Genomic DNA, 27,817 nt, shown 5'->3' on the forward strand with positions numbered 1-27,817 from the left:
GACTTTCCACTGTAAAAAGCAGGGTTGGGGCTTGGGTTAATCCATCCTGGAGAGGATTGTTCTCCGTGCAGGTTGAGCTGGGGCTGGGTGGGAGCAGGCCACCCCTCGCTCCTCCCAGGTAAGAGAACAGGGTGAAATGAAAACCTTGAAATATGTTTGAGACAGCTTGCATGACATTTGTAATTGTTGGTGTTTCTTCTTGCTGACTGAATCCTAACTGCCCTGTCCCGTCCTTTCCACACCAGCTCACACCCCAGACAACAGCTTCCTGGGGTTCGTGGTCGAGCAGCACCTGAACTCCAGCGATATCCACCACATTAACGAAATCAAGAGGCAGAACCAGTCCCTTGTGTACGGCAAAGTGGATAGCTTCTGGAAGGTGAGTCAGTCTGTGCGTGCCTCTCGCTCTGAAAAGAAGCTTGTTGCGTAATTTAATTTAACTTTGATCCAGGGAGTAATCAAGCCAAGTGCCCACGGCTTGACAAGGTCTGCTTAGAAGTGAAAAAGAACATGCAGGGATTTGGGCTGATTGGCATTGGGGCGTCTAATAAAGGCTGTATGTACCTGCTCATCTGTACAGTGGCTGCACAGCAGTGCCCCTCACTCTTTGCATTTTGGAAGTGATGCATTCCGGCTCCTTTCCCATCCTCTGCTTGCTTCCAGAAGCCAGGGCCTCACAGGGGCTGGATACCTTTCTGGAGCAAAGCATTGCACAAGGAGACCCTTTGCCAAGTGACTCATATCCTCTGCCCTCTGTGAAATGATTTGTAAAGGGAGGAAGCTCCCTTTGCCTGGGGAGGGCAGTGGCCCTTGCATCCTCTTGGCTGTGGTCAGTACTCCACTACGTGGGAAAGGGAGATGCCTGCCTGGGTTGACCACAGGCAGTTTACATGGGGACATCTTGGTTGAAACAACATTCTCGGCCACAGGTTTTCCAAGAACACTGGACTGTTGGGCTCTGCAGGGCCCCTTGGTCCTCCTGGGTTATTTATTTCCAGGACCCATCTGGGGAAGGTATGAGAGAAGAGGAACCAGATTGGGGCCTGACCTGTTGACATGGCTTGCAAGTCTTTTTATAAGGAAAGTCCGCCTTAGTGTGCAAATTTTGCAGTATTTCGGAGGACGTGTTTGTACAAGATGGAACAGTCTCCAGGACTTCGAAAACGTGCCTCTTCCTAAACATAAAAGTCAATCACTTTCTGGAATGCTCAGGAACTGTGCTCTCCTGTTACCCTGTCTCCCTTACTTAGGAAGTTAGAAATCTGATCACTGAGAGAGCACACATGATGTGCAGGTGAAGGATTCCTTGTTCTTGGTTTTCTGACCCTGTGTTCAGAAATGGGAAAACATTGCCACCCCCTCTGCAGTTCTAAAATGCTAACTATATGGAAGGGACAACACATCAGCCTATTTCCAGGGAAACTGATTTATTTCCAGATAACTATCTTTGCTATAAACAGCTAGAATCCTGTCTTAGTTTAGTACAGTGGTTCTCCACTGGGGACAGTTTTATCCCCCAGGGGACATCTGGCAATGTCTAGGGACAATTTTGGTTGTCATGATCGAGGGTAGGGACCCTGGCATCTACTGGGTAGAGGTCAGGGATGCTGCTAAACATCGAACAGTGCACAGGCCAGCCCCACAGCAGAGAATTATCTGGCACAAAATATCAGTAGTGCCAAGCCTGAGAAACTAGGGCTGGTTAATAAGATTTATTTCCTAATATATTATTCCACATTTTCTCCTCTCAAGTAGAATAAAATCAGTTGAGATTATAAGTGGTTATTTAAGATGTTCCCATGAATTTATATCTTTGCTTCCTTTGTGTCAAAATCAGCCCTGTGTGAACAGAGCATTTTTCAGCTGACATTCAGGTGAACTTGGGTTGAAAAGGGCACCATTGGATGTTCTCATTCTCAGCTCCGTTGTAAAGAGAATGGATCATGGCACTGGTTTTAGGAAGACTTGGGCTCTTAAAAAAAAAAAAAATTGTAACTCCCTTCTCCCTCCTGTACCTGTTCAAAAAAATTAGTTTGTCCACGTGGACTTGACCTTGAAATTATACACTTCTGTTTTGGACCCAAGTGCAGCTTCTTCCTAGGTGCTTCTGGCAGCTTTTTCAGTTTCCCTAGAAAAATAAAACAATAAATTGGTTCTGAAGGCTTTTTGGCCACCTTCTTTTGGACAAAGTAATACTGCCAGTAAAAGGATGATTTTCTTGATGCCAGTCAGCATCCCAAAAGTATTAACCGTGTTGGCCCAAGTGGTTTAGGGTTGGAAATCCCTCTGAAACCCAAGTGACCTGACCTTCCCCATGCTGTGCATCACTCAAGTATTACCAAAGACTGAGTAAGTGGTGAGTTTACATTAGAATTTGTTTGAATACCAAAAATCTGGGGTGTTGTTTCCATTTTAACACATTATTATTACTCAGCATTCTTTGATGCGAAAGACCCCAAAAGATGAAAAATACTGTAAAGTTTTCACATCAGTCCAGGACATCATCTCAGACTTTTGAACACAGCACAGTATATGAGAGTTTAGTTTCTTTCTTCAAAACTTCCCCATCCCGTAGTACCTAGTGCATAGAAATCAGTCACGTTCAACACTGACTTTAGCTAGCAGGAAGGTTGGTGTATTTTTTTCCCAATCTTTTGCCCCATTCTCTCCTCCCACCCAACCAGACGTCCTTGGGAAGGGGAACAAGACTGTCAGTCCTGGGAGATTTGGGATTGCAGCAGGGGCATGTGGGCTGGCACAGCTTTGGACCAGATGATTTGGGCGGTCCTCCCTCACCCTCAGGTTCTAGGACTCACTGAAATTCTGAAGATAGCTGCTATGCTATCACTCCTCCTCCACTTCCTCCCCACCTGCCGAGGCACGTGATTGGGGAATGCCACCCCATGACCCCTCCACCTTTCACCAATTGGCCCAGCGGGTTGTCCTCTGACCCAAGGCAGCAGGACATTGGTGGTTGGCTACCGTGATTCTGGCTCAGAAAGCCAAGCTCGATCAATGGGATTCTTCACTTGACATTGGAAAGTAGAAGGGCAGTGAGCTGTGGGTGCAGAAGTCAAAAGGATGTGTCCAGAGGTGTGATGAGACCCAAAAGCCTTCCAGGAGTCCAGTGATGAGGAAGCAGGACTGATATGGAAAGGGAGAGGGTGTTGTTGAGAGGATGATACAGCAGAGCCATAGGGAGGAGAGGTACCACCGTGAGAAATGTGGGGTGCTTTGCAGGGGCCAGGTAGGAAGGCAGACAGAAGCCACCCACGCAGCCTGGAGAGAGAGAGAGAGAGTAGTTCCTGGAGTTTCTGGAAGCTTTCTTTTTCCAGATCATACATGTCTATCATACTCTGTTCCCTTCTAATATCCTGAGTTGTTTCTGTCACTTATAGTCATATGAAGGGTATCTTCTAAAATATGTCTTCCCTGCCTTCCAAATGCCTATCAAGAAATACAGTCTGTTAAACATACAGGCTAAGGAGGAGTGGGCTAACTCTTCAACTCCCTGCACTGGTCCCCAGTTCATGGCTGAGGTACCCTGTGGTCTTGTCCTCATGTTATATAATACATGGTAGGGAGGTGGCTGGGAAAGAGGGGACCTTACTGTCTGATTCCAGAACCCAAAGATGCGTACTTAGGAAGCATCATTACCCAAGACCCTGAGCATCAAATGGGATGGCATACAGCCTGATTCCAAGTACAAATCTCTTTCTTAGCCCTATAGCCCACGGTTCTAGGTTCTCCCTATCTACCCTGCTGCAGTCCGGTCATTGGCATCAGCTAACACATGTGCCTTGAAGGAGAGAAGTCTGTCCAGTGTGGCCGAATTCAAAGTCCTTCAACATCCTGTTACCTTAAGTCATCAGGGAGTGAAAAATTAGGCAATTTTTTAAAAATAAGGGGTTTTGAAAATTGTAGAAATTAGAAGTAATTGAAATCTTGCTTAACTGTATTCTTTATTTCCATTTCTTTAAAAAAAAAGTATCCTGAGCACAACTGATGCTTCTATTGATGGTGGGTCAGCATTTTACATATTTATGAACCCGCCATGATGTTCTTATTACTTCTTGATACACACCTGCTGCTAAAGTAACTGTTCTGAAGGCCTTGCTTTGAGCCCCTCCAGGGAATAAGCATAGCTGCTGAACCACAAACTGGAGTTCCGATGTTAGCCTGCAATTCACCAGTGTGAGAAGTAATGAACCACTTTGAGCCTTAGATGCCTGACCTGGGAAATGGGAGCAGTAACAAGTACCATGTAGAGCAGGGCTTCTCAGCCTTCATAGTGCATAGGAATCACCTGGGATCTTGTTCGAAGCTGCTGACTCTGATTTAGACCTTCCGGGGCGGGGCTGAGATCCCGCATTTCTTGAAAGCACCCAGGTGATGCACAGGTGATGCTGATCAAAGCACAAGACCTTGGGATGTTTGGGATGGTGGAGAGTGCTTGGCCCTGAGAAGCTGGCCAATCAGTGAATAAACAATCCCTTTTTCCTCTTTACTTTGGCCTTCCTGCTCCTCCTGTCAGGCTGCCAGCTCTTATGTCACTTTTTTACTCCTCATACCACCTGATTCCAGTCACCCCCAGTCACTTCGCACTAAGCACATTTCTGTACATTTGCAAACATGGCTACTGCTAGTCTCTGGTGCCTGGCCCCTTCGAGTGGGGCAAACCTGTGGGGAGTAGTGGACTCTGAGAGGAGGTGGGAGGCCCAGTGTCTTCCTGGTCATCTGCCGTCCTGGTTTGTACAGTTGGTGCCTACTGGGCAGTAGGGTGTAGTGGTCAAGAACACAGACGTGGGTTCAAATACTGCCTCTGCCACCCCTGCCTGATCTTAGGCAAGTTGCTTCACTTCACTTGGCCTCATTTTTCCTGGGGATGATGGCAATGCGGTTTCTGTAGTGATTAAATGCAATAGTATGTGTAAAGTGCTTAGAAAATGGCCTGGCACAGAGTCAGTCTAAATAAATGTTTGCTACTATTATTAATATCATTATTGGGGTCAGATTGGAAACATAGAATTGATGGGGATGTGAATTTGGGGGTGTGCAGGGTAGAGCCTGTGGGGAACTGGCAAATACAAGCCTGCGCCCACATATTCAGATTCCAACTTTGAAACTCTGGCCCCTGAGTAAAAAATGTCTTTGTAAATAAAGTTTTACTGGGACATAGCCACACCTGTCCATCGCCTATTGATGCTTTTGCACTGAAGTGGCAGAGTTATATAGTTGTGATAGACGCTGTATGACCAGCAAAGCTTAAAATGTTTATTATCTGGCCCTCTATAGAAAATGTTTGCTGACCCCTGAATTACACCATGTCCCACATAAACCAAATCTCTCTGGGAGGACACATTTGGCCAACAGTCCCTGTTGGATCTCATCAGGGGTCTTTTTAGCTTGTTTGGGGGGTTCTTGGTTATATTCTGTATAATTCAGGCCGATGGATAAACAATCCATGGAAAACGAAGTGTGATTTTACTAAAATCTTTGTTACTGTAAAGACAGAGGCCCCAGCCCTGGGCCTGGCACCTCTTAGTAGTAGGCAGTCATCAAAGGCTACCACTTATTCTACAGCTAACACGTTGATAATAAAAGAGGGCCTTATTAGTGCGGTGTTTACGCTTCTCTGGGCCTTTCACAGCCATCATTTAGGGAGGTGCGTGATGATTCCTTCCGAGGAAGCAAGGGCAGCTGTTACCTCCTTCACCATGCTGCTTTCTAGAGGAGAAACTGAATCAAGGAGATGGAGGGACTTGGCCGAGGTTCTGCAGCCCATGGCATGACAAATCCAGAACTAGGATCAAGGTTCTGGCCACCACCCCTCTTGGAAACTTGCCTCCCTGCTGCCACTTGCTGGAGGAGCTGTTCTGTGCCCCTCACGCCCACCCCCATCGGGGAGTCCATGCTTAGAGCAGGATTCAGAAGTCAGGAAGCAAGGTCTGCATGTGTGACTTAGGTGCACAGCAGGAACCCTGGACAAATACTGGTATAACAGGTAAACATTGCTCCTGGGTGCTCACCACACAGATGAGGAACTCAGCAACAGCCTCGCAGCCACTTCTGCAGAGGAAATACGCCTGATTTGAGCACTTCAAGTGTTCCTGGCCCCAGACCCCAGGGTCCTGGCTTGCCCCAGTTCTAGCCTGCCCTGGCAGCAACCAAAGTCAGCTAGTCTCACCTGAATTTAGAAAACTCCTTTCTACCTAGATGACAAAGACTGTGTGTGTGTTTTTTTTTAATTTACTTTTTTTATTAAGTATTGTTGATTTACAATGTTGTGTTAGTTTCTACTGTACAGCAAAGTGACTCAGTGATACATATGCATACATTCTTTTTCATAATCTTTTCCATTATGGTTCATCACAGGATATTGAATATAGATCCCAGTTCCCTGTGCTATACAGTAGGACCCTGTTGTTTATCCATTCGATGTATAGTAGTTTGTATCCACTAATCCCAAACTCCCAGTCCATCCCTCCCCCACCCTTCTTTCCCCTTGGCAACCACAAGTCTTTTTTTTTAAAATTTTATCTAAATATAGTTGATTTATACAAGTCTGTTCTTTATGAAAGATTGTGGTTTTAAAGCTTCCCCTAAAATGACACGTAGTCCCATACCCACAGGCCCCAGAACAGGGAAAAGGATGATTTATTTTTACTTGTAATATAGTTTTATTATCACATTTCAATTATTAAACAATGAAATTTCCAAACAGATATCCCACAGAACTACCTTTTTTTTTTTTCCATAAAAATGTTACACTACTATGGTTGCTTCTCACATTCAGTGTTTACCCTATATTCAAGTTTCTTATAAATCAACTGTAACTTGAAATTCTGTTTCTGAGACATTTCCTGGCATACTAGGCAGTGCATTAGAAAAGAGATGATATTGCATTTAGTCTTTAGTAATGTTTTAAGCATCTCGATATAATTAACAACCATTCAAAACGAAAGTGCAAATGCACAAATGAAGGAGAACAAGTTTCTAAGCCTATAATGCATCTTATGGGATATAAATCCATACAACTGCAAACAGCAATGTAATACAACCTTTCCCTTCTCTCATCTTAACTTCCTGCCCCTCCATTTAAGTTTGTTTGTTTGTTTGTTTTTGGCTGCACTGGGTCTTCTTTGCTGCGCGTGGGCTTTCTCTAGTTGCAGCGAGCGGGGGCTACTCTTCGTTGCGGTGTGCAGGCTTCTCACTGTGGTGGCTTCTCTTGTTGCAGAGCACGGGCTCTAGGCGCGCAGGCTCAGTAGTTGTGGCTCGCAGGCTCTAGAGTGCAGGCTCAGCAGTTGTGGCACGCAGGCTCACGGGCTCTAGAGTGCAGGCTCAGTAGTTGTGGCGCACAGGCTTAATTGCTCCGCGGCATGTGGGATCCTCCCAGACCAGCGCTCGAACCCGTGTGCCCTGCATTGGCAGGCGGATTCTTAACCACTACACCACCAGGGAAGCCCCTTCCTGCCCCTTTTAATCCATTTTCCACACAGCAGCAGCCCATGTGATCTTTTTAAAAATGTAAATTGGATTGTGTTCCTCCTTTTCTCAAACCCCTCCAATGGCTTCATTGTAAACTTAGAGTACGTTGCGTTTCAGGTGAAATCCGGTGGTCGGTGGGTGAGCAGCCTCCCTGCAAGTAAGCCACATGTGCTGTGCACCCACTGCTCTCCCTCTGCTCCCCAGGCTCTGGCTACGCAAGGCCTCAGGTGCCAGTCCCCCACACCGGGGGCTCAGCCTCTGTAGGCTGTTCCCTGCCCTGGCACCCCGCAACCCTCACCTCCTAGGGCTCCCTTGTCCCACGTGTATGCCCTCAACCAAATGTCGCCTCTCCCCATCTGTATCACAACATCCTTTTCCTTCCTTTTATGTAATTTTAATCATTTTGTGATCATATTTATCTTTTTCTGTCAGTCTCTTAATTGCTAAGAAATTAAGCGATTTGAGGACAGGGATCATTATGATTTTGTTCTACCCAGCATGGTACCTGGCACATGGTTGGCATGCAGTAACCATGAATCTCCTTTTGATTTCTTTTAACACTGATTTATATGTGGAGTTTAGGGTACGACTTGGAATGCGCTTTGCTTTGGGCATTGCCCTGTGCTCTTGTCTGAGGGACACGGGAAGGAGGGATTTGAAGGAAAAGGAGTGGAGCTCTACCTGTGTCAAGAGGTTTTTAAAACCCCTGGTGAAATGAGTAGTGAGAGGACCTGGGAAGAGGCTGGGACCTGGCTCTGGGCCAGCTCTACCGTCATCTTTGGGATTTGGAGCAGTACCTCCGGCCTCATTTTCCTCCCTTGTATGAATGAAGAAGGTATTGGTAAAAAGGAGTGAATTATTGATTCACCCAAAAACATGGCGAACCTCAAAATGATTACACTGAATGGAAAAACCAGACATAGAAAAGAGTCTCTACTGTACGGGTCTGTGTATATAAAACTCTAGAAAATGCAGACTAATCCATGGTGTCGGAAAGCAGATTGGCGGTTGCCTAGAGAGGGTTGAGGGAGAGAGGTGGGTATATCTGCCATCTTGATGGTGGTGATGGGTTCACATTATATCCATATGTCAACACTTATAAAATTGTACACTTTAAATATGTGCAGTTTTTTCCTTGGAGGGCAAAAATTTGAACAGATGACCACATGGGGGGAGGAAGCAGGCTTTTGAATATGTTATTCTGTACAAGGTGCCTCAGAAACCAAGCATCTGGGAGAGAAAACATTCATTGTTATGATGTTGCCAGAGCCATTATATTGCCTTTAGAAAGCACATGTGGCCATGGATGCAAGTTTAAAAAATGTGCAGTTTATTATATGCCAATTATACCTCAGTAAGGCTGTTAAATATTAAATTAAATCAAAGTTGGCAAACAGTGGCCTGTGGGCCTATGGCCTGCAAGCTAAATATGGTTTTTACATTTTGAAAGTTATAAAAAATACAGTAAGTAAATAAAAATGAAGGAATATATGACAGATACCTTATGTGTTCCCACAGAGTCTACAATATTTGCTCTGAGTCCATTTACAGAAAAAGTTTGCTAAGCCCTGGATGAGACCGATAATTATTCACCTGTATTCACTGGGGCCCTGGGGACCAGCTCCTGTGGGAAATAGAGGAGCGGCCGCACGATATGGTCCCCACTTAGCACAGCAGCTCTGGTTTATCTGTGGCATAGATTTGGATTTCGAGTCAAATTTCAGTGGGAGAAAGGGTTCAACTGCTTTAAACAACCAAAAAAGTCTCTAGACTAGGTGACCTCTGAGTCTGAGATAGAATCCCATACTGAAAACTGTGTCATTATCTAGCTCACTGATTTTGTTGATTTGGGCTTAATTTAAGTTAATGCAAAATTGGAAATGGGAGTTGTTTGGAGAAATGCTGTTTTATTTCGTAATAGGGTTTAACTGCTCTACTTTAGTATATTGTTTTAATGAATCGCCAAAGACCTTTTTCATTAAAGGACGTACTGAAATCCTCGAAAACACATTTTTGTAGGAGGTTAAACCTTGTCATCCTGTTCTTTAAGGTACTTGGCCAGACTTTTCCTCCCAGATGAGGTAGAGATAAACCAGATACATTTAAACCTACCTTCAGTCAAATTGGCCTATACGTTTTTTTTTTTTTTTTAGATGTTGGGGGTAGGAGTTTATGAATTAATTTATTTATTTTTGCTGTGTTGGGTCTTTGTTTCTGTGCGAGGGCTTTCTCTAGTTGTGGCAAGCAGGGGCCACTGTTCATCGCGGTGCGCGGGCCTCTCACTATCACAACCTCTCTTGTTGCAGAGCACAGGCTCCAGACGCACAGGCTCAGTAAGTAGTTGTGGCTCACGGGCCTAGCTGCTCCGTGGCATGTGGATCCTCCCAGACCGGGGCTCGAACCTGTGTCCCCTGCATTAGCAGGCAGATTCTCAACCACTGCGCCACCAGGGAAGCCCGGCCTATACGTTTTGAAATAACGAAATTGGGCTCAGTCTTGGTGAGATTTTTCTGGAAAGCGCATTGTGATCGCAGCTTGCAGTTTTGGTTGCAACCAGAAGAGCATTCAGAAGCATCCCTGTATCTCCCCCAGTTTATTCCCCTTAGGGTCGGGGAGTCAATCAGAAAAGACCTCATCACTATCCCTGTGAGACCACACTTGCCTAGAGGCAGGACTTCCATGTCCCCATGCGGATGTGCCCCTCCAGGACGGCTGCTGGCCGAGCCTCAGTCCCCTGTGCATGCCGTCCTGCCTGGCTTAGCGCCTGGCCCACAATAAAGGGCAGTCGCTCTGCAGAGCCTTTTCCCACGTTCAAGTACAAGCTTGGGGGTGGGGTGGGGGGAGGAGAAGGAAGAGAAACCAAATGCAAAGAGAACATCAGGCATGAATCAGTGGCTTTTAAGATCTTAAGGGCTGCAGTCCAAGAGACTTAAGGACTTTTCGAAAGTAGCGTGGGCCGCGTGCTGACTGTACCTAACCCTGTGTGGCATCTGATGTGAGCTCGTCGGTGTGTGAGGACCGAACTTGTGAACTCGAAGCTCAGAGAGCCTTGGGTGGCCTTTTCCCCATCTCATCATCCTAGCGGTCTGCCCCCTGTTTCAGCCAGCCCTCCACTCTCATCTTAAACCCACCAAGGATTTTTGTTTGTCGATTGTCAGAGAGAGCACATCGTCCTTGTCATCTTTCCGTTTAAGCCCAGAGACGCGGATTGGAGACAGTCTGGAGCAGTTGGAGGAACCCTGGGTGGGAAAGCAGATGCCCAGATTCTAATTTCAGCTGCACCGCTCACTGGCTGCTTGTCCTTGGAATTCATTTGCCCTCTGGGTCTCACTTTCCTCATCTGCAAAATGAGATAGAGGCCTGGATGTTCTTTGTTTTTTTTCCCCCAGAGTTCCATGCTTCTGTAATCTGAACTCCTTCTTGGCCTCCTCTAATTCTTTCAAGAGCAAAGACACAGGGAAGATCACCTCCAGGACAAGCTTATGGGCCGTCAGAAATAGGGCAGCGGGATAACTGGGCCAGGCCAGGCACAGAATCCATAAAACCGACTGCCTGGGGAAAAGGACGGGGTTGCTGGGACACAGCCTTCGTGTGTGTAAAAGAGATTTCAGGAAGTCCTTGACGGTAAGCTTATGTGAGTCAACAGCGTGGGGAGCTGCCAAGAGTGGATAAGAGACCTTCAGTGGTAAAGAGCGAAGGACTGGTGTTCCCGTCCATTTGAGAGCACCTAGTGGGCTCCAGGGTGTGACAGTTACTCTGATGGGGCTCCATCCTGGTTCTGCCCTGACCAGCTGTGTGACTGCAGGCAAGTGCCTTAGGTTCCCTGCGCCTCTCTTCTCTCATCTGTAAAATGGGTGGTAATAATAGCACCCCTCTTTAGCGTTCTTAGGAAGATCGCATGAGTTAATAAATACAAAGCTCTTAAAACAGTGCCTGGTATTCATTAGTATCTGTTTTTGCTGTTATTATTAGCTAGCCAAATTAGAGCCTTTTGATTGGAAGGAGTATCGTGGGGTGACTTGGAGCATGCTTTAGGAAGACTGCTTGAAGAGACTGGCGTGTGTGGCCTGGAAACAACAAGGCTGACTGAGGCTGCAGGTGGGCGGGTGAGAACTCCAAAGGGGTGGCAAACAGATGAGGAATCAGATTGGTCCTGGATGACCCAGAAAAGGACAGCAAACAGGCTGCTCGCTGCTCATGAGCTTTCCGAGCTTTCAAGGAAGATCAGGCGAAGCCTAACAGCTGTCAGTGCCGTCCAGAGATGAGGCAGGCCTCCTGGGAAGCCATTAACCCCCCTGCTGCTGTCGGCTGCAGGAACGTTGACAGGGCTTTGGAGAGGTGTCACTGGTACCAGGGGACTTCGGGCTGCCTGAAGTGTACTGAGAGAGGATGTGTTCATTGAAGGCGGTTGGAAAAGGGCAGGAGGGTGGGAGACAGGAGAAGGCACTCCAAGGAGGAAAAGCCCCCATGGACATTTTCTTTAATTTTTTTTTTTTTTTACTGAAGTATAGTTGATTTACAATGTTTTAGTTTCAGGTGTACAACAAAGTGCTTCAGTTTTATACACACACACACACACACACACACACACACACACACACACACATATGTTTCTGAAAAAGAATATATTCTTTTTCAGATTCTTTTGCCATGTAGGTTACCCCACGAACATTTTTGTTTAGCCATCACATTTTTTTTTTTTTTTTCTGGCTGTACCGCACACCATGCGGGATTTTAGTTCTCTGACCAGGGATTGAACCTGTGTCCCCTGCAGTGGAAGCATGAAGCCCTAACCATTGGACCGCCAGGGAATGCCCAGCACAACATTTTTTAAATTGGGAAATTTCCCATTTGGGAAGGTTCATCTGAAAAGCCAGAATCCCCAGTTTCTCTTGAAAATGTAGGTGGTGTAGCCCACTGGACTCTAACTCCTCACATGCCAAAGAGTGGCTGAGCTGAGTAGTGGCTGCCTCCACATATGGGTCGGGATGTTCCAGGGGCGATAGCCCTTCTGGGGCCATCTCTAACCTCCATGGCCCGCTTGGCCCCCAGAGGTATGTATTTGAGATTGTGACCTTGCCCTAGGGAGGCTAGGAAGAAGCCACCCTTTCTGTCTCCTACTTTCAGGGAGTAGGTTTTCTCTGAAGAAGGTGAAGTGACAGAAAAAACGTTGAATGGAAGAATGAATTCCATGTTTCATCCAGGCCACGTCATCCTTTGAATGGCCTGTGTGGAGGTCTGCCAAGTTGTGAGGCATAAGGGGAGTTTGAGAGGAGGACGAAGGCCATTTGCGGCCTGTGGTTCCAGCAGGAAGCCCAGGTCCTTGAAATCTGGATGTGAGGCTTTGAGCTTTTCTTCTGGTCAGAGCCCAGCCCTGATAACATACTGCCAGAGCTACATCTGCCAAGTGGTCTTGTAGTTGAAACGGAGTTTCAGCCTTTGGGTTGACGATTAGGGCGGCTGGCAGGAATGCATGGCCATCGACTCTGTATCTGGGACTTGGAGCCAGTCAGCTTACTGCTCATGTATAAAGTAATAAGGTCTTCAGGCTCCTTCCCACCTGGGAGTGAAAACCTCTCCTTTCAGCCCAACTGCTGGAGCCTCTCAGAGCTACAGTTGAAGCAGCAGCTCTGTTGTAGGGCCATGCAGGGACTTGGCCTGGTCCTCTAGGGTAGCAGTGATTTATGGGGGTGTTTTTGCTAAAATGATTTCCAGCCTCTGTTTCAAGGAAATGCAGGAAAGCTTAAGTCAGTGCTTAGAATCTAGGTCAGTGTTAAACAAAGCTGCCTGATCATAAGTTCCACCTGGGAATTTGTTAAACATCCTGATGTAAGGGGCCCTCCTCAGAATCAGAACCTCCAGGGAAAGGACCTGGGAATGCTACGTTGCTCCAGGTGATTCTTTTAAATAGGCGAGTTTGGGAAACACTGTACTAGGTAGTCAGAATTTTCCTAGATCAGTAAAACCTTAATCGCTTCCTTTCCACGCATGGTGGATGGCTGCCATGTAGCCAAGAACCGCCTCATGCTGTAGAAGATGTGTGTGTCCTTGTTTTACCAGGCAGTATCCTGTGCTCCTAGCCCCAGGCCCCTCCCCCAAGGACCCACCCTCTTATTTCCGTGGTAATAGCAAGTTGCCTAAATTAATCCGTGCAAGGGTGCCGTCACCTGGTACCAGTTCCAGTTTGAAGTCTCTCAAGAATGCTTGCCTTCTAATCCAGTAATTCAAATAAGAATTTATAGGAGTTTGAGAAGTTACAAAACACTTCCACATAACCTCAGTTTTATAGGCGTCAGTTTCACAGGTGATAAAGCCTTGGAAACATTTAGAAAAAACCAATCCACCTTAAGGTATGTATGGATGATAGTTCTCTTGATGCCATTCCTTTTACTGCAACGTGTATACTTTTTTTAAAATAAATTTATTTATTTTATTTATTTAATTTTGGCTGCGTTAGGTCTTCGTTGCTGTGCATGGGCTTTCTCTAGTTGTGGCGAGCGGGGGCTATTCTTTGCTGTGGTGCACAGGCTTCTCATTGCAGCGGCTTCTCTTGTGGATCATGGGCTCTAGGCGCGCAGGCTTCAGTAGTTGTGGCACGTGGGCTTAGCAGCTGTGGCTCGGGGGCTCTAGAGTGCAGACTCAGAAGTTATGGCACACGGGCCTAGTTGCTCTGCAGCATGTGGGATCCTCCCGGACTGGGACTCTAACCCATGTGCCCTGCATTGGCAGGAGGATTCTTAACCACTGCGCCACCAGGGAAGCCCAACGTGTATACTTTGAGAGGTCACTGATGGTCCAAAAGTGTGAACGATGAATGGTGGCATTTCAGGCCTTGTCGCAGGTGGTTAGGGAGCTGTTTGAGGGCCCTAGGGATGGAGAGTAGTTTTCTTGGTGCCCCTCCGGAGAACCACCATCCTGTTGCCTACTCTTGTCGGTGACTGGCAGCTCCCACAGAGGCATAAACAGCTGAGTGTAAATTACCACAGCTGGGAGAAGAAAACATACCAAAGTCTTGTGGGTGAAAAGAGGCCCCTCATGCCCAATAGAGGGTCCCCTCCAAAAACCAGGACCGGTTGGGGTAGCAGGAGGCTGAGGCAGCCAGCGATCATCCTGAGGGTGAGGTGCTTCTGGAAGGTTCCGAGTCACTGCCTGCCTGCTCTCATAACTCTGGGACGAATTCCTTTGTAGCACTTAGTAAACACAGCTGTTGTTGTTGTAATTTGCCTCGAGGCTTTTTACTATTACTCCAACCCTAATAGTTTGGCAACTGGTATGGGAACAATGGTGCTTAGGGATGGGTGAAGAAGTTGCTGTCTGAGAGCCGAGAAGAGGGCGTCGGCTGACAGTGGGCAGAAGCCACTGAGCGATGCCAAGCATGTGGAAGCCATGCTCCACGGAGAAGCGGGGTGACCAGCAGGCCTCAGGTACCCATGTGCTGCTGAGCATCATGGGGCGCGGCCAGAGGACTGTGCAGAGGGGAGTTACAAAAGTGCTGGGAGGCTGTTCCTTTCAAGCAAAGAAGGGGTTAAGATCATTCTCGAAAGGAGAGAGAGACATAATGCCTGTGAATTTATAACAGTCTGAAAGGCGTGCCATTCTGAATGTGAGGCACAGATTTGTAAGAACAACTGAGATACCGTATTGATATAATGTTTCCCTCAAATAGAACATTATTTAAGGACAGCTTCTAGGAATATGGTTTCAGATGAGACTTCTAGGCATCGCTCGAGTTCTTCCAAAAGCTCAGTCACAACTAGACAGCACACATCTGTACTCAGCCACGCCAGGCTGAAGCTGCTTGGGCCAGGAGGATGTAGCTACCCTGTTAAATGCAGAGATCCTGAGAACAGAGGCTGAGCGGCGCGGTGGTCCCACACACCTGCCTGCAGCATCTCAGCCCAGCTGAAGATGTGCAGTCCCAGGAGACTTGAGAGACGTGGAGAGATTGACCAGGACGTCACCGCCGTCCCCCCTCAAGGAAAGCTTCCTGGGTGGGGGAGAACTTGGATGTCTTTGGTTGAGGAATACAGGTCCCTGAGGCTACCTGCCTTCGTCCTGGGAGAATGAAGTTCATTCTCCATCAGCCTTGCCAGAGAGGGGCTCAGGCACAACGAAAAGAGGATGCCTTTACATGGGGTCCCTGTGGTCCGTATATCATCCCTCGTTTAGAAACTCAGCAAAGAAAGCAAACTCATGGCAGTAGAAGGAAGTAGAAATGTGGATTTCTGGCTGTTTCTTGGAGAAAAATGCCAGGTAGAAGTATTGTTTGAAAACGAGGTTAGAAGCAACTCAGATTATAAATCTGAGTATGGTAGTCCAATAAGTTGATCGAGTGTGTTGGTCTGGTTGCAGGAAGTTTGACTTCTTGCTGGTGCTGTTTACACTGCCACGGGCACCAGGTGTATGAGGTGTGTCTGTGAGTTGGCACCCAGGTGGCTTCCCAGGCCAGCTGGGATCCTCGAGGAATAATTTTTGCTAGGAACTGAAGCTGTGGACTTTACCCTGTATAACCTTCTACATCAGCACAAAGCCATGTCATTGAGACTTTGAAACAGGCCCTGCAAGGACAGAGCTAGTGGAAGGGTTTTATAGCAGAAATACAGATTGGGAGCATCATTTATAATGTACAGTGTTTCTGGAAGCAGAATTCATCATTTTATTACAAGAAGGGTATTATGACCATTGAGAAACTAATAAACCAATTGAGAAGTTTTTTTAATGTAGTTATATGTGTGCTTCTCAAATCATATTTAGCATCTGTATACAATTTCATATTTAAAGAAAAATCGTTTAAGTAGCATATGCTCATAAAATCTGGCTGTGCAGCCCTCAGTACTGAATGAGTCCATCTGTACTCAAGATAACTCGGGACTCCCTTCCCCCCTCCCCCCGCCCCTGCTCAAGAATCCTGGTCCAACCTCAGGGACAGCAGAGCTCCAGGGAACACTGGAATTATCCCTTGTCAATTGGAATTTTTATAGCTGGCTGGCCTTTTTGCATCTCCCTTCCCTGATTCTATTTAACTAGCTTGAGCTCCTTGGGGAGGTGATGATGAAAATGGCTAATATTTGAGCACTTCCTGTGTTCCAGGCATGATCCTCACAACAGTTCTATTCAGTCAGTACTGTTATTAACCCCATTTTCGAGTGAGCAACTGAGGCAGAGATTAAGATCCCGCACGAGCGTAGTAAGTGGCTGAGTCAAGATTTGAATTGAAGTATTGAATACTGCAGCCCCTACACTGGACCGCCTCCCAAGAAGTGGACTCTCCGTAACTTCTTCCTCTTTCTCCTGCCCATTCCCTCAAATCCCAGGAGCCTGACTATATCCATGATGGCATTGATAGATTTCAAGGAAAAGTTCTGTAGGGTTCTGTGTGGAGACTTAAAATCCCATATGTAGAACTAGTGGAACTGAATGCATGAAACCATTTGCCTCTGTGCCAAATCTAAAGGTGAAACCTGTCCATTTTCATTATATGTAAAACAGTTGTTCTAGAACCAGTCATTAGGAACCTACTTGCATATCAGGACTTACAAAGACATGTCTGCTCTTGGGGAGCTTGGAGAGACAGAAATACTGACCCGGACAAGTGAAAAGTGAGGGAAATTTAAAAACAAAGTTTAGGGACTTCCCTGGTGGTGCAGTGGTTAAGAGTCCGCCTGCCAATGCAGGGGACATGAGTTCGAGCCCTGGTCCGGGAGGATCCCACATGCCACAGAGCAACTAAGCCCGTGTGCCACAACTACTGAACCTGCACTCTAGAGCCCGTGAGCCACAACCACTGAGCCCACGAGCCACAACTACTGAGCCCACGTGCCACAACTACTGAACCCATGCGCCTAGAGCCCGTGTTCTGCAACAAGAGAAGCCACCGCAATGAGAAGCCCGTGCACCGCGACGAAGAGTAGCCCCTGCTCGCCCCAACTAGAGAAAGCCCATGTGCAGCAACGAAGACCCAATGCAGCCAAAAATAAATAAATAATAAATTTATTTTTTTTAAAAAGTTTAAAACTAGGTGAAAGAGTACTCCCATGAGCCCAGATGGCTTTTGAAGATGTCGAGACTTTGAGGATGAGATTGGCCTCTGTAAGGCATGAGTGATGGTCCATGTGTGGGCTGGGGGACTCCATCTGATTTCCTTAATGAAGTCACAACGCACAGCTCAAGTGAAGGAGGGAGGGCCCTGGGTGGTAGTGGTGGGAGAGAAGGGGCCTAGGAAGCCAACAGCGCTGGCTTTCACCCAGTATCTTCCTCCTCTGTCCAGAGTGCTGGGGAGTTTCGTGACTGCAGAGTGGGAATCGGCAGGGGGCTCCCCCATAGGGTCCTGCAGCTTGTCCTCAACTCAACCCCAGAGGTCATGACCATTCCCATTACAGGGAATGAAGTAGAACAGTGTACAGCCCTGTTGACCCAAACCAGTTGGTGACCGTTCCAGGTCCTGGAAGCCTGCCAGGGTTTGGCTGGGCCTCCAGATGCTGCCACTGAACTTGCAGTGAGTCACGTCAGACAGGCAGGACCTCTCCACCAGCTTTATAAGGCAGTACCATTACCTGCATTTACCAGGAGGAAACTGGGTCTGGGAGACATGGAATTTGAACCCCTGCCAAAGAGGATACATCCAGTTCAAAGACTGACTTTCCTCCCTCCCTCCCTCTCTCCCTCTCTTTCTTCCTTCCCTCCTTCCCTTGTTCCCTCCCTGTCTCCCTCCCCTCTTTCCCCCTCCACCCTTTTCTTCCTTTCCCCCTTTTCTTGCCTTCCCCCTCTTCCTCCCCTTCCCCTTCTTCTCACCTTTTCTCCTCCCCTCTTTTTTTTTCTCTCTTTCTTTCCCTCCCTTTCCTCCTTATATATTTTAAAATATTTAGATCATTTGCTAGAATTGATATAGAGTGTTTGCTGGAGTTAATAATAGAGAATTTGTCCTAAATCAGACAGTGTCTTTTTATTTTCTTAACTCAGGGGTGATGTTTACATGGAATAAATTGGCAGTTGGACAGTTACACCGGTGGCATTTGGTAATGACTTGAAGGAGAAGCCGAGGTGTAGCCACTTTCGTGGACAAATCACTCACCGTTTAGACCAGATAGTTAATTCCTCTTCAGTGACCCCTCAGCACAGCCCATCTTCTGACCTGATGGAGCCGTAGGAAGGAGAAAACTTCCTTATCCTTACCCAGTGGGTTATTGGATGCCGCTGGAACTAGCAGGCCTCTTCCCATCCTTCAGCTGAAGTCAGGCCCCAAAATACTAGATTACCTTTGCTTACTTATATTTTGTGAGCATGTGCTGACTTGCAGGATCGTAATCCAAGGATAATGCCCCCCAAAATGGAACTCAGTTTGCAACCTTTGGTAGGGTGGGTCTTTCTGCCAACACCGTCTGAGGTGATAGGAGCTCAGCGCACCCAGACCCCTGCTCTGCCAGTAACCCTCTCGGTGCTCTGACCAAATCGCTTCACTTGCTAAACCATGGTCTTATCCTTCGGATGGGCTCACAGCATCTGTTTCGGCTACTTGATGGGGTTGACATGAGAATCAAACAATATATAGTTGAGAAAATACCTTTTAAACTATCACATGCTAGACAGGTGAACTGTTGCTTCAGACCCATTAGAAGTTCATTCAGCTGGAATGAGCAGAGTACCTCACCAACAGTGGGTAAGACAAGAGTTTACTTTTCATCTGGGGGTCAACAGCCCAGGGCAGGGGCAATTCTCCACTTTAGGGTCACTAAAGACCCAGGCTCCTTCTGTCTTTCTGCTTGACCCCCTTAGCATGCTGGCTTTTGGTCACAGAAACTCCTGCAGCTGCAAGCATCCTATCTGTGGTCAAAGCAGAAAGGAGGGTGATGGGGCTGGAGCCAGCCACATCTGTTCCTTTATCAGAAACAGAAGCAGCCCTGCTCGTTTTCCCCTGATAGGTCTTGTTATCTGACTGTGGTCACATAGCCATCCTTGGGCACAAGGGTGGCCGGGAAAGTGGAGGAACGGACAGTCGTGATCGGCTTTTCAATCAGGATTCAAATATCCTCAAGGGTACTGGGATTCCTGTAACAAGGTAGAAGGGAAGGGAAGTGGATTTTGTGCCTGTGGCACATTCACTTACCCCTTTCTCTTTATCAAAGTCAGATGACACTTTGGAGGTAGAACACATCGTCGGCAATATTGAGGAAGATAAAGTAAAAAATCTGTGTGCTCCGGGGCCCTTCCTCCCCTACCTGATGTGACTTGGTCACTCCGAGGGCTCCCGCCATCGAAACTGATCAAGTTTTGCTTTATTCGGTCCTCTCTTCCCCACCTGTTTTCTACTCATGTTTTCTGGAGTAGAATTGTTGCTAGCTGCTCTTTTACAGAGAACTGGCTGATGCTTGTACTGGCCTGATCAGCAGATGTGTCCAAGCAGGTACCATGGGCTTAATTCCAGCACAGTCCTCAACAAAACCCATGTGGCATCTACGACACCCAACACACACCTATAGGTGCTTTTTCTAGCCCTCCACTCCCAACCGCACTTAGGCCTCTAGACAGGAAGTTCCCTGGCCTTAGCAGGAAGGTAAGCCAGTATGCCAGGTACCTGCTTACTGATGCTCAGGTACAAATTCACCCTTTCTAATTGCTCTGTGACAGTGGATCTGGACCCTGGCAGTATTTCTCCTTTGAAACTGGCACTAGAGCATTATCACTACAGGGTGCATTAAAGACCTCGCAGGAGGGAAAGGATGTGGCATCTGGTTCTCTAGTGGCTTGTGCAGCACCCAGGTCCTAAAGCGGGAGAGGGGGAGTTGGGGACCATGTGGCCGGGGCAGAGCGTGTGAGCTGGGGGAAGCATAGCCTGTGGCAAGGTTCCCATCTTCTAAAATCAGTCTCTGTCTCTCTCTTATTTACCCTTACCAAAGTCAGACTGAACAGGCCGCTCGGCCATAGGCGTGTCTATAGAACCCTAGAGGCAGGACCCAGTGACAAGCATGGGCTTCAGACACAGACCAGGATTCATTTCCAGGCCCTGCCACTTAATCACTGTGAGCTCTTTCATCTGACACTGAACTCATCTAAGCCTCGGTGTTCCCAGCTACAAAATGGGGAGAGTAATATACAACAGACAGGGTTATCTGGATTCCTTGAGATCGGTTTTTTTTTTAAACATTTCTATTGGAGTATAATTGCTTTACAATGATGTGTTAGTTTCTGCTGTATAACAAAGTGAATCAGCTGTACATATATATACATCCCCATATCTCCTCCCTCTTGTGTCTCCCTCCCACCCTCCCTATCCCACCCCTCTAGGTGGTCACCAAAGCACCGAGCTGATCTCCCTGTGCTATGTGGCTGCTTCCCACTAGATATCTATTTTACATTTGGTAATATATATAAGTCCATGCCACTCTCTCACTTCATCCCAGCTAACCCTTCCCCCTCCCCATGTCCTCAAGTCCATTCTCTACATCTGCGTCTTTATTCCTGTCCTGACCCTAGGTTCTTCGGAACGATTTTTTTTTCTTTTTCTTTTGTTAGATTCCATATATATGGGTTAGCATATGGTATTTGTTTTTCTCTTTCTGACTTACTTCACTCTGTATGACAATCTAGGTCCATCCACCTCACTGCAAATAACTCTGCAAATTTTGTTTCTTTTTATGGCTGAGTAATACTCCATTGTATATATGTGCCACAACTTCTTTATCCATTCATCTGTCGATGGACACTTAAGTTGCTTCCATATCCTGACTATTGTAAATAGAGCTGCACTGAACATTGTGGTACATGACTCTTTTTGAATTATGGTTCTCTCAGGGTATATGCCCAATAGTGGGATTGCTGGGTCGTATGCTAGTTCTATGTTTAGTTTTTTAAGGAACCTCCATACTGTTCTCCATAGTGGCTGTATCAATTTACATTTCCACCAACAGTGCAAGAGTGTTCCCTTTTCTCCACACCCTCTCCAGCATTTATTGTTGGTAGATTTTTTGATGATGGCCATTCTGACTGGTGTGAGAGGATACCTCATTGTAGTTTTGATTTGCATTTCTCTAATGATTAGTGATGTTGAGCATCCTTTCATGTGTTTGTTGGCAATCTGTATATCTTCTTTGGAGAAATGTCTATTTAGATCTTTGCCCATTTTTGGATTGGGTTGTTTGTTTTTTTGATATTGAGCCGCTTGAGCTGCTTGTAAATTTTGGAGATTAATCCTTTGTCAGTTGCTTCATTTGCAAATATTTTCTCCCATTCTGAGGGTTGTCTTTTTGTCTTGTTTATGGTTTCCTTTGCTGTGCAAAAGCTTTTACATTTCATTAGGTCCCATGTGTTTATTTTTGTTTTTATTTCCATTCCTCTAGGAGGTGGGTCAAAAAGGATCTTGCTGAGATTTATGTCATAGAGTGTTCTGCCTATGTTTTCCTCTAAGAGTTTGATAGTGTCTGGCCTTACATTTAGGTCTTTAATCCATTTTGAGTTTATTTTTGTGTATGGTGTTAGGGAGTGAGATCATTTTTAGACATGAAAACATTTAGTGGAGTGCCTGGCATCTAGTAGTCACTCCGTCAATTGTTGGGGCACTCAGGCTCTCTGTAGGTGACTGCACTGGGTGATTCGTGAGTCCTTTCCACTCTGAATCCACACTCTCGTGTGGGTCCACCTGCCTTCAAGCCTCTTGCCTTACCTCCTCTGCGTCTCTGCCTTTCTCTCTCTAGTCTCTGCTCTTTCCTCTCTCCCCTGCTCATCCATCCTGTTCTCACGCTTCTCTTGATTCTTTCTCCCTGTTTTTAGGTTGTTGCTGTGTGATGAATTAACAAGGGCTTGATGAAACAGTTTAGAAATACTTGCTCAGGGCCTTGCAGAAATGCATATGCATTTGTTCTGAATATTTTATTTGATGATGACTTGCTGGTGTTACTTGTCTCCAGGGCCAAGTGTTCCCCCTCTAGTTTTTTTCTTTCAGGAATAAGATAAGAAGGAAGCATTATTCTGGCCGTGATCCGAAAGACAGATGAGTCACAGCTCAGGAATAGACACAGAGGTCTCAGTCTAAGCGATTTCTCGTCCTTGGGAGGAAATATCTGTAACTTTTGAGGGCTCCCCTCCTCCAGCCGGATATAGAGTTCAAAGAATTAAATTTCACCTGGCAGAACCAGCAGACGGGGGCAGCCTACCAGCACCTGGAAACCCAGAGAAAGTGGTTCTGTGGGCGAGTGCTGCTTCTGATGGGATTGGGACTTGTTTTACCAGCAAGCAGCTGTGGGCTGGATGGCAGGCTGCCTGAGGGCAGGCACCGGTGGTCTTGTTCACATTTGAAACTCGGTGCCCAGCCAGGCTCTGGCCACAGGGGGAACAAAATAATCTTTTTTTTTTTTTTTTTTTTTATGGTACACGGGCCTCTCACTGCTGCGGCCTCTCCCGCCGCGGAGCACAGGCTCCGGACGCGCAGACCCAGTGGCCACGGCTCACGGGCCCGGCCGCTCCACGGCGTGTGGGATCCTCCCGGACCGGGGCACGAACCTGTGTCCCCTGCGTCGGCAGGCGGACTCTCAACCACTGCACCACCAGGGAAGCCCCAAAATAATCTTTTAAGAAATGATATGTGAACATGTGGATGAGATGGGCCAGGGGAACGTGCTGTTGATTCCAGACCCTTTCAACAGCAACTCCAGCATTTTGCAGTGAAAGGGAAAAGGGGGAAATGAAAGTGCTTTGCATCTTGCAGTTGCAAGGGATTAGCCGTGGGCTCTGGACTTGGTCTTAACTCCATCACTTGCTCTGTGGCCCTGGGCACCTTTAAACCTCCATAAACCCAGCTTTCCCATCTGTAAAACAAGAATGACACCAACAGTGCCTGGGGTTATAGGGCTGCAGAGATGAAATAAGGAAGGTCAGGGAATGGTTCTTTTAGTGTCTGCCACATAGTAAGTTTCAAGGAAGGCTTGTGGGCAGCTTCCTTTCCTCTAAGTCAAGGAAGGTGTCATTTAGACACGGAGATTTTTTAGCACTAAGAAAGGGATTACGAGATCATTTTCTTGTCCATCCTCTCCCACATCTGTTCTTTACACAGCAAGTTTTTAAAACTTCATCTGCTAAACAGGGATCACAATACTCATCTCACAGAACTGTGGAAAGGAGTAAACTAGAAATACGCATTAGTGTAGCTGGCACATAGTAATTGCTTAGTAAATGGTAACTATTATTATCTTATGACATCACACCAGTACTCAGCATTTATGGTTGTACTTAAGTTAGCCTTTCAAGGAAAAACAGTTGTCTCTATCTGGGCTCAGCTTTAGGCCACTAAAATGTAGGTACACCCTCCCTGGCCTTGCTTGTGCTTCAGGGAGTCTATTTAAGAAAGGAGAGGGCAGACCCCTCCCCTACCCCCGCACCTCCAGCGCTGTAGCTGTCAGTAAGCCACCTGTCTTCTCCAGGCTTCAGTTTCCTCATCTACCTGGCGGGTATGCTGTCAAAATCTGACGAGAGCAGAGTGTAAATGTTGGTGCCTTGCCAGAGTGGAAGCCATCATTTTTGTGATTATGTCTTAATTCCATATTGCTTTCACTGCCACGCATATGGTTAGATGTTGCCATATTTAGCTGCTTTGTGTTTGTCCCACTGCAGCCAAGTGGGTTATATTCAATTTCTAACTTTCCAGAAGGCAAGAACCTTGTTTCATTCATTCATTCATTCAGAATAGATGTGTACTGTATGCCAGACAGTATTTTGAGGTCTGGTACTGCAAAAGTAAATAGGTCGTAAGCTTGCCTTCATGGGACTTATATTCTAGTAAGGAAAAAGGTGGTGATAAACCACTAAGTAAATACATAGTATAGTAGTACGGTGAAACTTTCTGTGAGTAATGATAAAATAAGGTAAGAAAACTGAGAACAGTGGACAGGGTACTCTTTTTTTTTTACATACACCTGCCCCCTCCCCCAAATTCCAGTAAAGTCCTTACAAATAGAAGAGCCTGTGTCATTTTTTGTGGAAATGAGTTTTGAATTCTTCTTGAATCATGGGGAGTTTGAATTCATGTCTTTGGCCTGATTTTAAGACTTTCTAAAATGATTATGATTCCAGGTACCCAGGTAAGTGTCTGGAAGGAGCGATTGGCTTCAGAAATGCAAACGTTTTTTGAAAATCCTGCCCAGGCTCTCAAATGCATATCTTAGTCTTAACTTCTTCAAACCTTGCAATCAACTCTTGGAAACTTGGCCTTTAGAGGTTTGTTCTGTCCATCATTTCAATTTGCTGTTCTTTAGAAGTTGATTTTTAGCTGCGTGCATTCCCTCGGCCCTGCTTAAGTATGAACATAGGTCTTTTATGATAAAAACACATTAGAAATGTATATTTTAATGAAAAACATTATTTGCCTAATAAACCCTGGTGGTATGAAATAAGTTTAGGTTTTGGGGAATTCAGAAGCGTCTTTGTGAGCTGGCCCCATCAGTAATGTTAGCCCTGGAGTGTGGCGGTGTTTCTCAGCCCCCAGTGCTGCTCTTTGAGTTACCTAGACAGCTGTCAAAAATCCCAGTGCCCAGGCCGCCATCCACCCCAGACCAGTTAGATCAGAATCTCTGTCTGCCTGATAAAAGCTCCCCAGGTGATTACAGTATGCGGCCAAGGTTGACCACCATGATTGTGTCTCATGGGAAGGATGAGGCTGCCAGGCAAGCCTCTTTAAAGGGTGGTTTTCAAATGTAGCATGCATCAGGATCACCCAGGAACTGGGCAAAAGCAGGTTCCACCCCTAGAGATCTGGATTCAGGAAGGCTGTGCAGGGCATGAGGATTACAGATATTCTAGGTGAGTTTGATATAGATAGTTGGGGAACCAAACTTAGAGAGAGCTTTTCAGCCTCTGCCTCCCAGATGATTCTAAGGTATTCCAGAGACTTGCGGATATACTGGAAAATTGAGAGTAGAACAGAAGTTCTCTTGACCGGCCCCCACTTCTCAAAGGCCTGAGTAACCTACATCTGCCATTTCCTTGTCAAATGTGCTGAGGCCAACAGCCCTTGGAATTTGAGGCACCCACCATTAAAATTGTGTGCGTATCAAACGTCAGGTGTGTCTGTTACCAAACCTGTTTATGGCACATACTTGTGTTGTAATTATATAATTTCATTAAATATTACGTCAACTTATATATATATATATGTGTGTGTGTGTGAAAATTAACAGTCACTTCTGTACAAACTTAGATTGTAGCTTTGGAAGGATTTGGTCAAAGTGAGTCCTGAAAAATGATTCGCTGTTCAATTATGGACGGTTGAAACAATAGTAAAATAATGGGAAAATTCATAAGAGTTTTAAGGCTGCATTTACATTGCTCCACAAGTAATTTTAAGTTTACACAACACTTTAAAGCAATGGTAGTGATTGCATTATAGTTTTAAGTTAAAATAAAACATTACTGGTATATAGGTATCACTTTTCATTTTTGTCTACTTTAAAGGATTCTTTTAGCTGATCAACTACTTATCCCTCTTTAGTTAAATAAGAAACAATGAACAGTGATATCTGCTGTAAATAAGGAGAGTAGCTGTGATCAGCTATTAACGTATTGATACAGCATTTTCTATCTACTTAAACAGTAGTAAATAATTTAGTGAACTTTCTATTTTTCTTAGAAAACACAATATCTCTAATTTAAATCAATCACTGAAAGGAAAAATGAGTCAAGGACCTGTTACTAGCCTAGCTATTGAGCTGTACTTCACTAAAAGATTTGCTCTGGAAGTTGACTTCCTGGCTGCCCCAGGCTCTTGTCAGTACTGCCATGGTCCACTTTATCCTTTTCGTATCCAGTTGTTATTTGTAATACAGTGGTTAATCTCATCCTTAACACATCTCAGAGCTCTGCATCAGGGTTGGCAAACTCTGGCCCACAGGCCACCACCTGTTTTGGTATGGCCCCTGAGCCAAGCATAGTTTTTATGTTTTTAAACGATTGAAAACAAATCAAAAAAGAATAGTAATTTGTGACATGTGAGAAATACATAATTTTAGGTTTCACATATAAGGCAGATCATACCGGATTTGTCTTTTTCTATCAAACTTATTATTTCACTTAGCATAACGCCCTCAAGGTTCATCCATGTTGCCACAGATGACAAGATTTCATTCTTTTTTAGGGCTGAATAATATCCCATTGTATATGTATACACCACATATGTGTGTGTATATATGTATATGTGTAAAGTGTGTGTGTGTGTATATATATATATATATATATATATATATATATATACACACACATATTAAATATACATTCACGTTGTTGTGCAGCCACCATCCAGCTCCAGAACTCTCTTCATCTTGCAAAACTGAAACTCTGTACCCATTAAACAACTCCCCATTCCTCTCTCCCTCCCAGCCCCTGGCAGCCATCACTCTACTTTCAGTCTCTGAATTTGACTACTCTATGTATCTGATATAAATGGAATCATACAGTATTTTTTTCTTGTGACTGGCTCATTTCAGTTCACTTAATGTCCTTAAGGTTCATCCATGTTGTAGCATGTGTCAGAATGTACGTTCTTTTAAAGGCTGAATAATATTCTGTTGTGTGTGTGTGTGTATCACATTTTCTTTATCCATTCATCCATCATTGGATACTTAAGTTGCTTCCATATCTTGGCTATTGTAAATAATGCTGCAATAAACATGGGAGTGCATATGTCTTTTCAAATTAGTATTTTCATTTTCTTTGGATAAATACTCAGAAGTGGAATTATTGGGTCACATGGTAGTTCTGTTTTTAATTTTGGGGGGGAACCTCCATACTATTTTCCATAATGGCTGTACCATTTACATTCCCACCAACAGTGTACAAGGGTTCCCTTTTCTCCACATCCTCGCCAGCACTTGTTATTTCTAGTCTTCTTGATAATAACCATTCCAACATGTGTGAGGTGATATCTCCTTGTGGTTTGGATTTGCATTTCCCTGATTATTAATGATGTAGACCATCTTTTTTTATGTACCTGTTGGCCATCTCTATATCTTCTTCTCTGTATCTTCTGAAAATGTTTATTCAGATCTGCCCATATTTTAATCAGATTGTTTGAGGGTTTTTTCTATTGAGTTGTATGAGTTCTTTATATATATTGAATATTAGCTGCTTATCAGGTATATGATTTGCAAATATTGTCTCCCATTCAGTAGGTTGTCTTTTCATTCTGTTGATGGTTTCCTTTGCTGTGCAGAAGCTTTTCAGTTTGTGTAGTCCCACTTGTTCATTTTTGCTTTTCTCGCTTTTGCTTTTGGTGTCAAACTCAAGAAATCATTGCCAAGACCAGTGTCAAGGAGCTTACCGCCCATGTTTTCTTCTAGGAGTTTTATGATTT

General features: G+C 45.6%; 1 protein-coding gene across 4 annotated transcripts in view; it reads left to right on the forward strand.

Annotated features, from left to right (window-relative positions):
• MGAT5 (alpha-1,6-mannosylglycoprotein 6-beta-N-acetylglucosaminyltransferase) overlaps window positions 1–27,817 on the forward strand; it is a 367,899-nt gene that overhangs the window by 268,506 nt on the left and 71,576 nt on the right. For all 4 annotated transcript variants that reach the window (XM_060106214.1, XM_060106215.1, XM_060106216.1 and 1 more), the window contains one exon: window positions 246–379. In XM_060106214.1, coding sequence (XP_059962197.1) covers window positions 246–379 — 134 coding nt within the window. The remainder of the gene's footprint in view (window positions 1–245; window positions 380–27,817) is intronic.

The sequence above is a fragment of the Mesoplodon densirostris genome, chromosome 8 (genome assembly GCF_025265405.1).
Source record: "Mesoplodon densirostris isolate mMesDen1 chromosome 8, mMesDen1 primary haplotype, whole genome shotgun sequence".
NCBI lineage: Eukaryota > Metazoa > Chordata > Mammalia > Artiodactyla > Ziphiidae > Mesoplodon > Mesoplodon densirostris.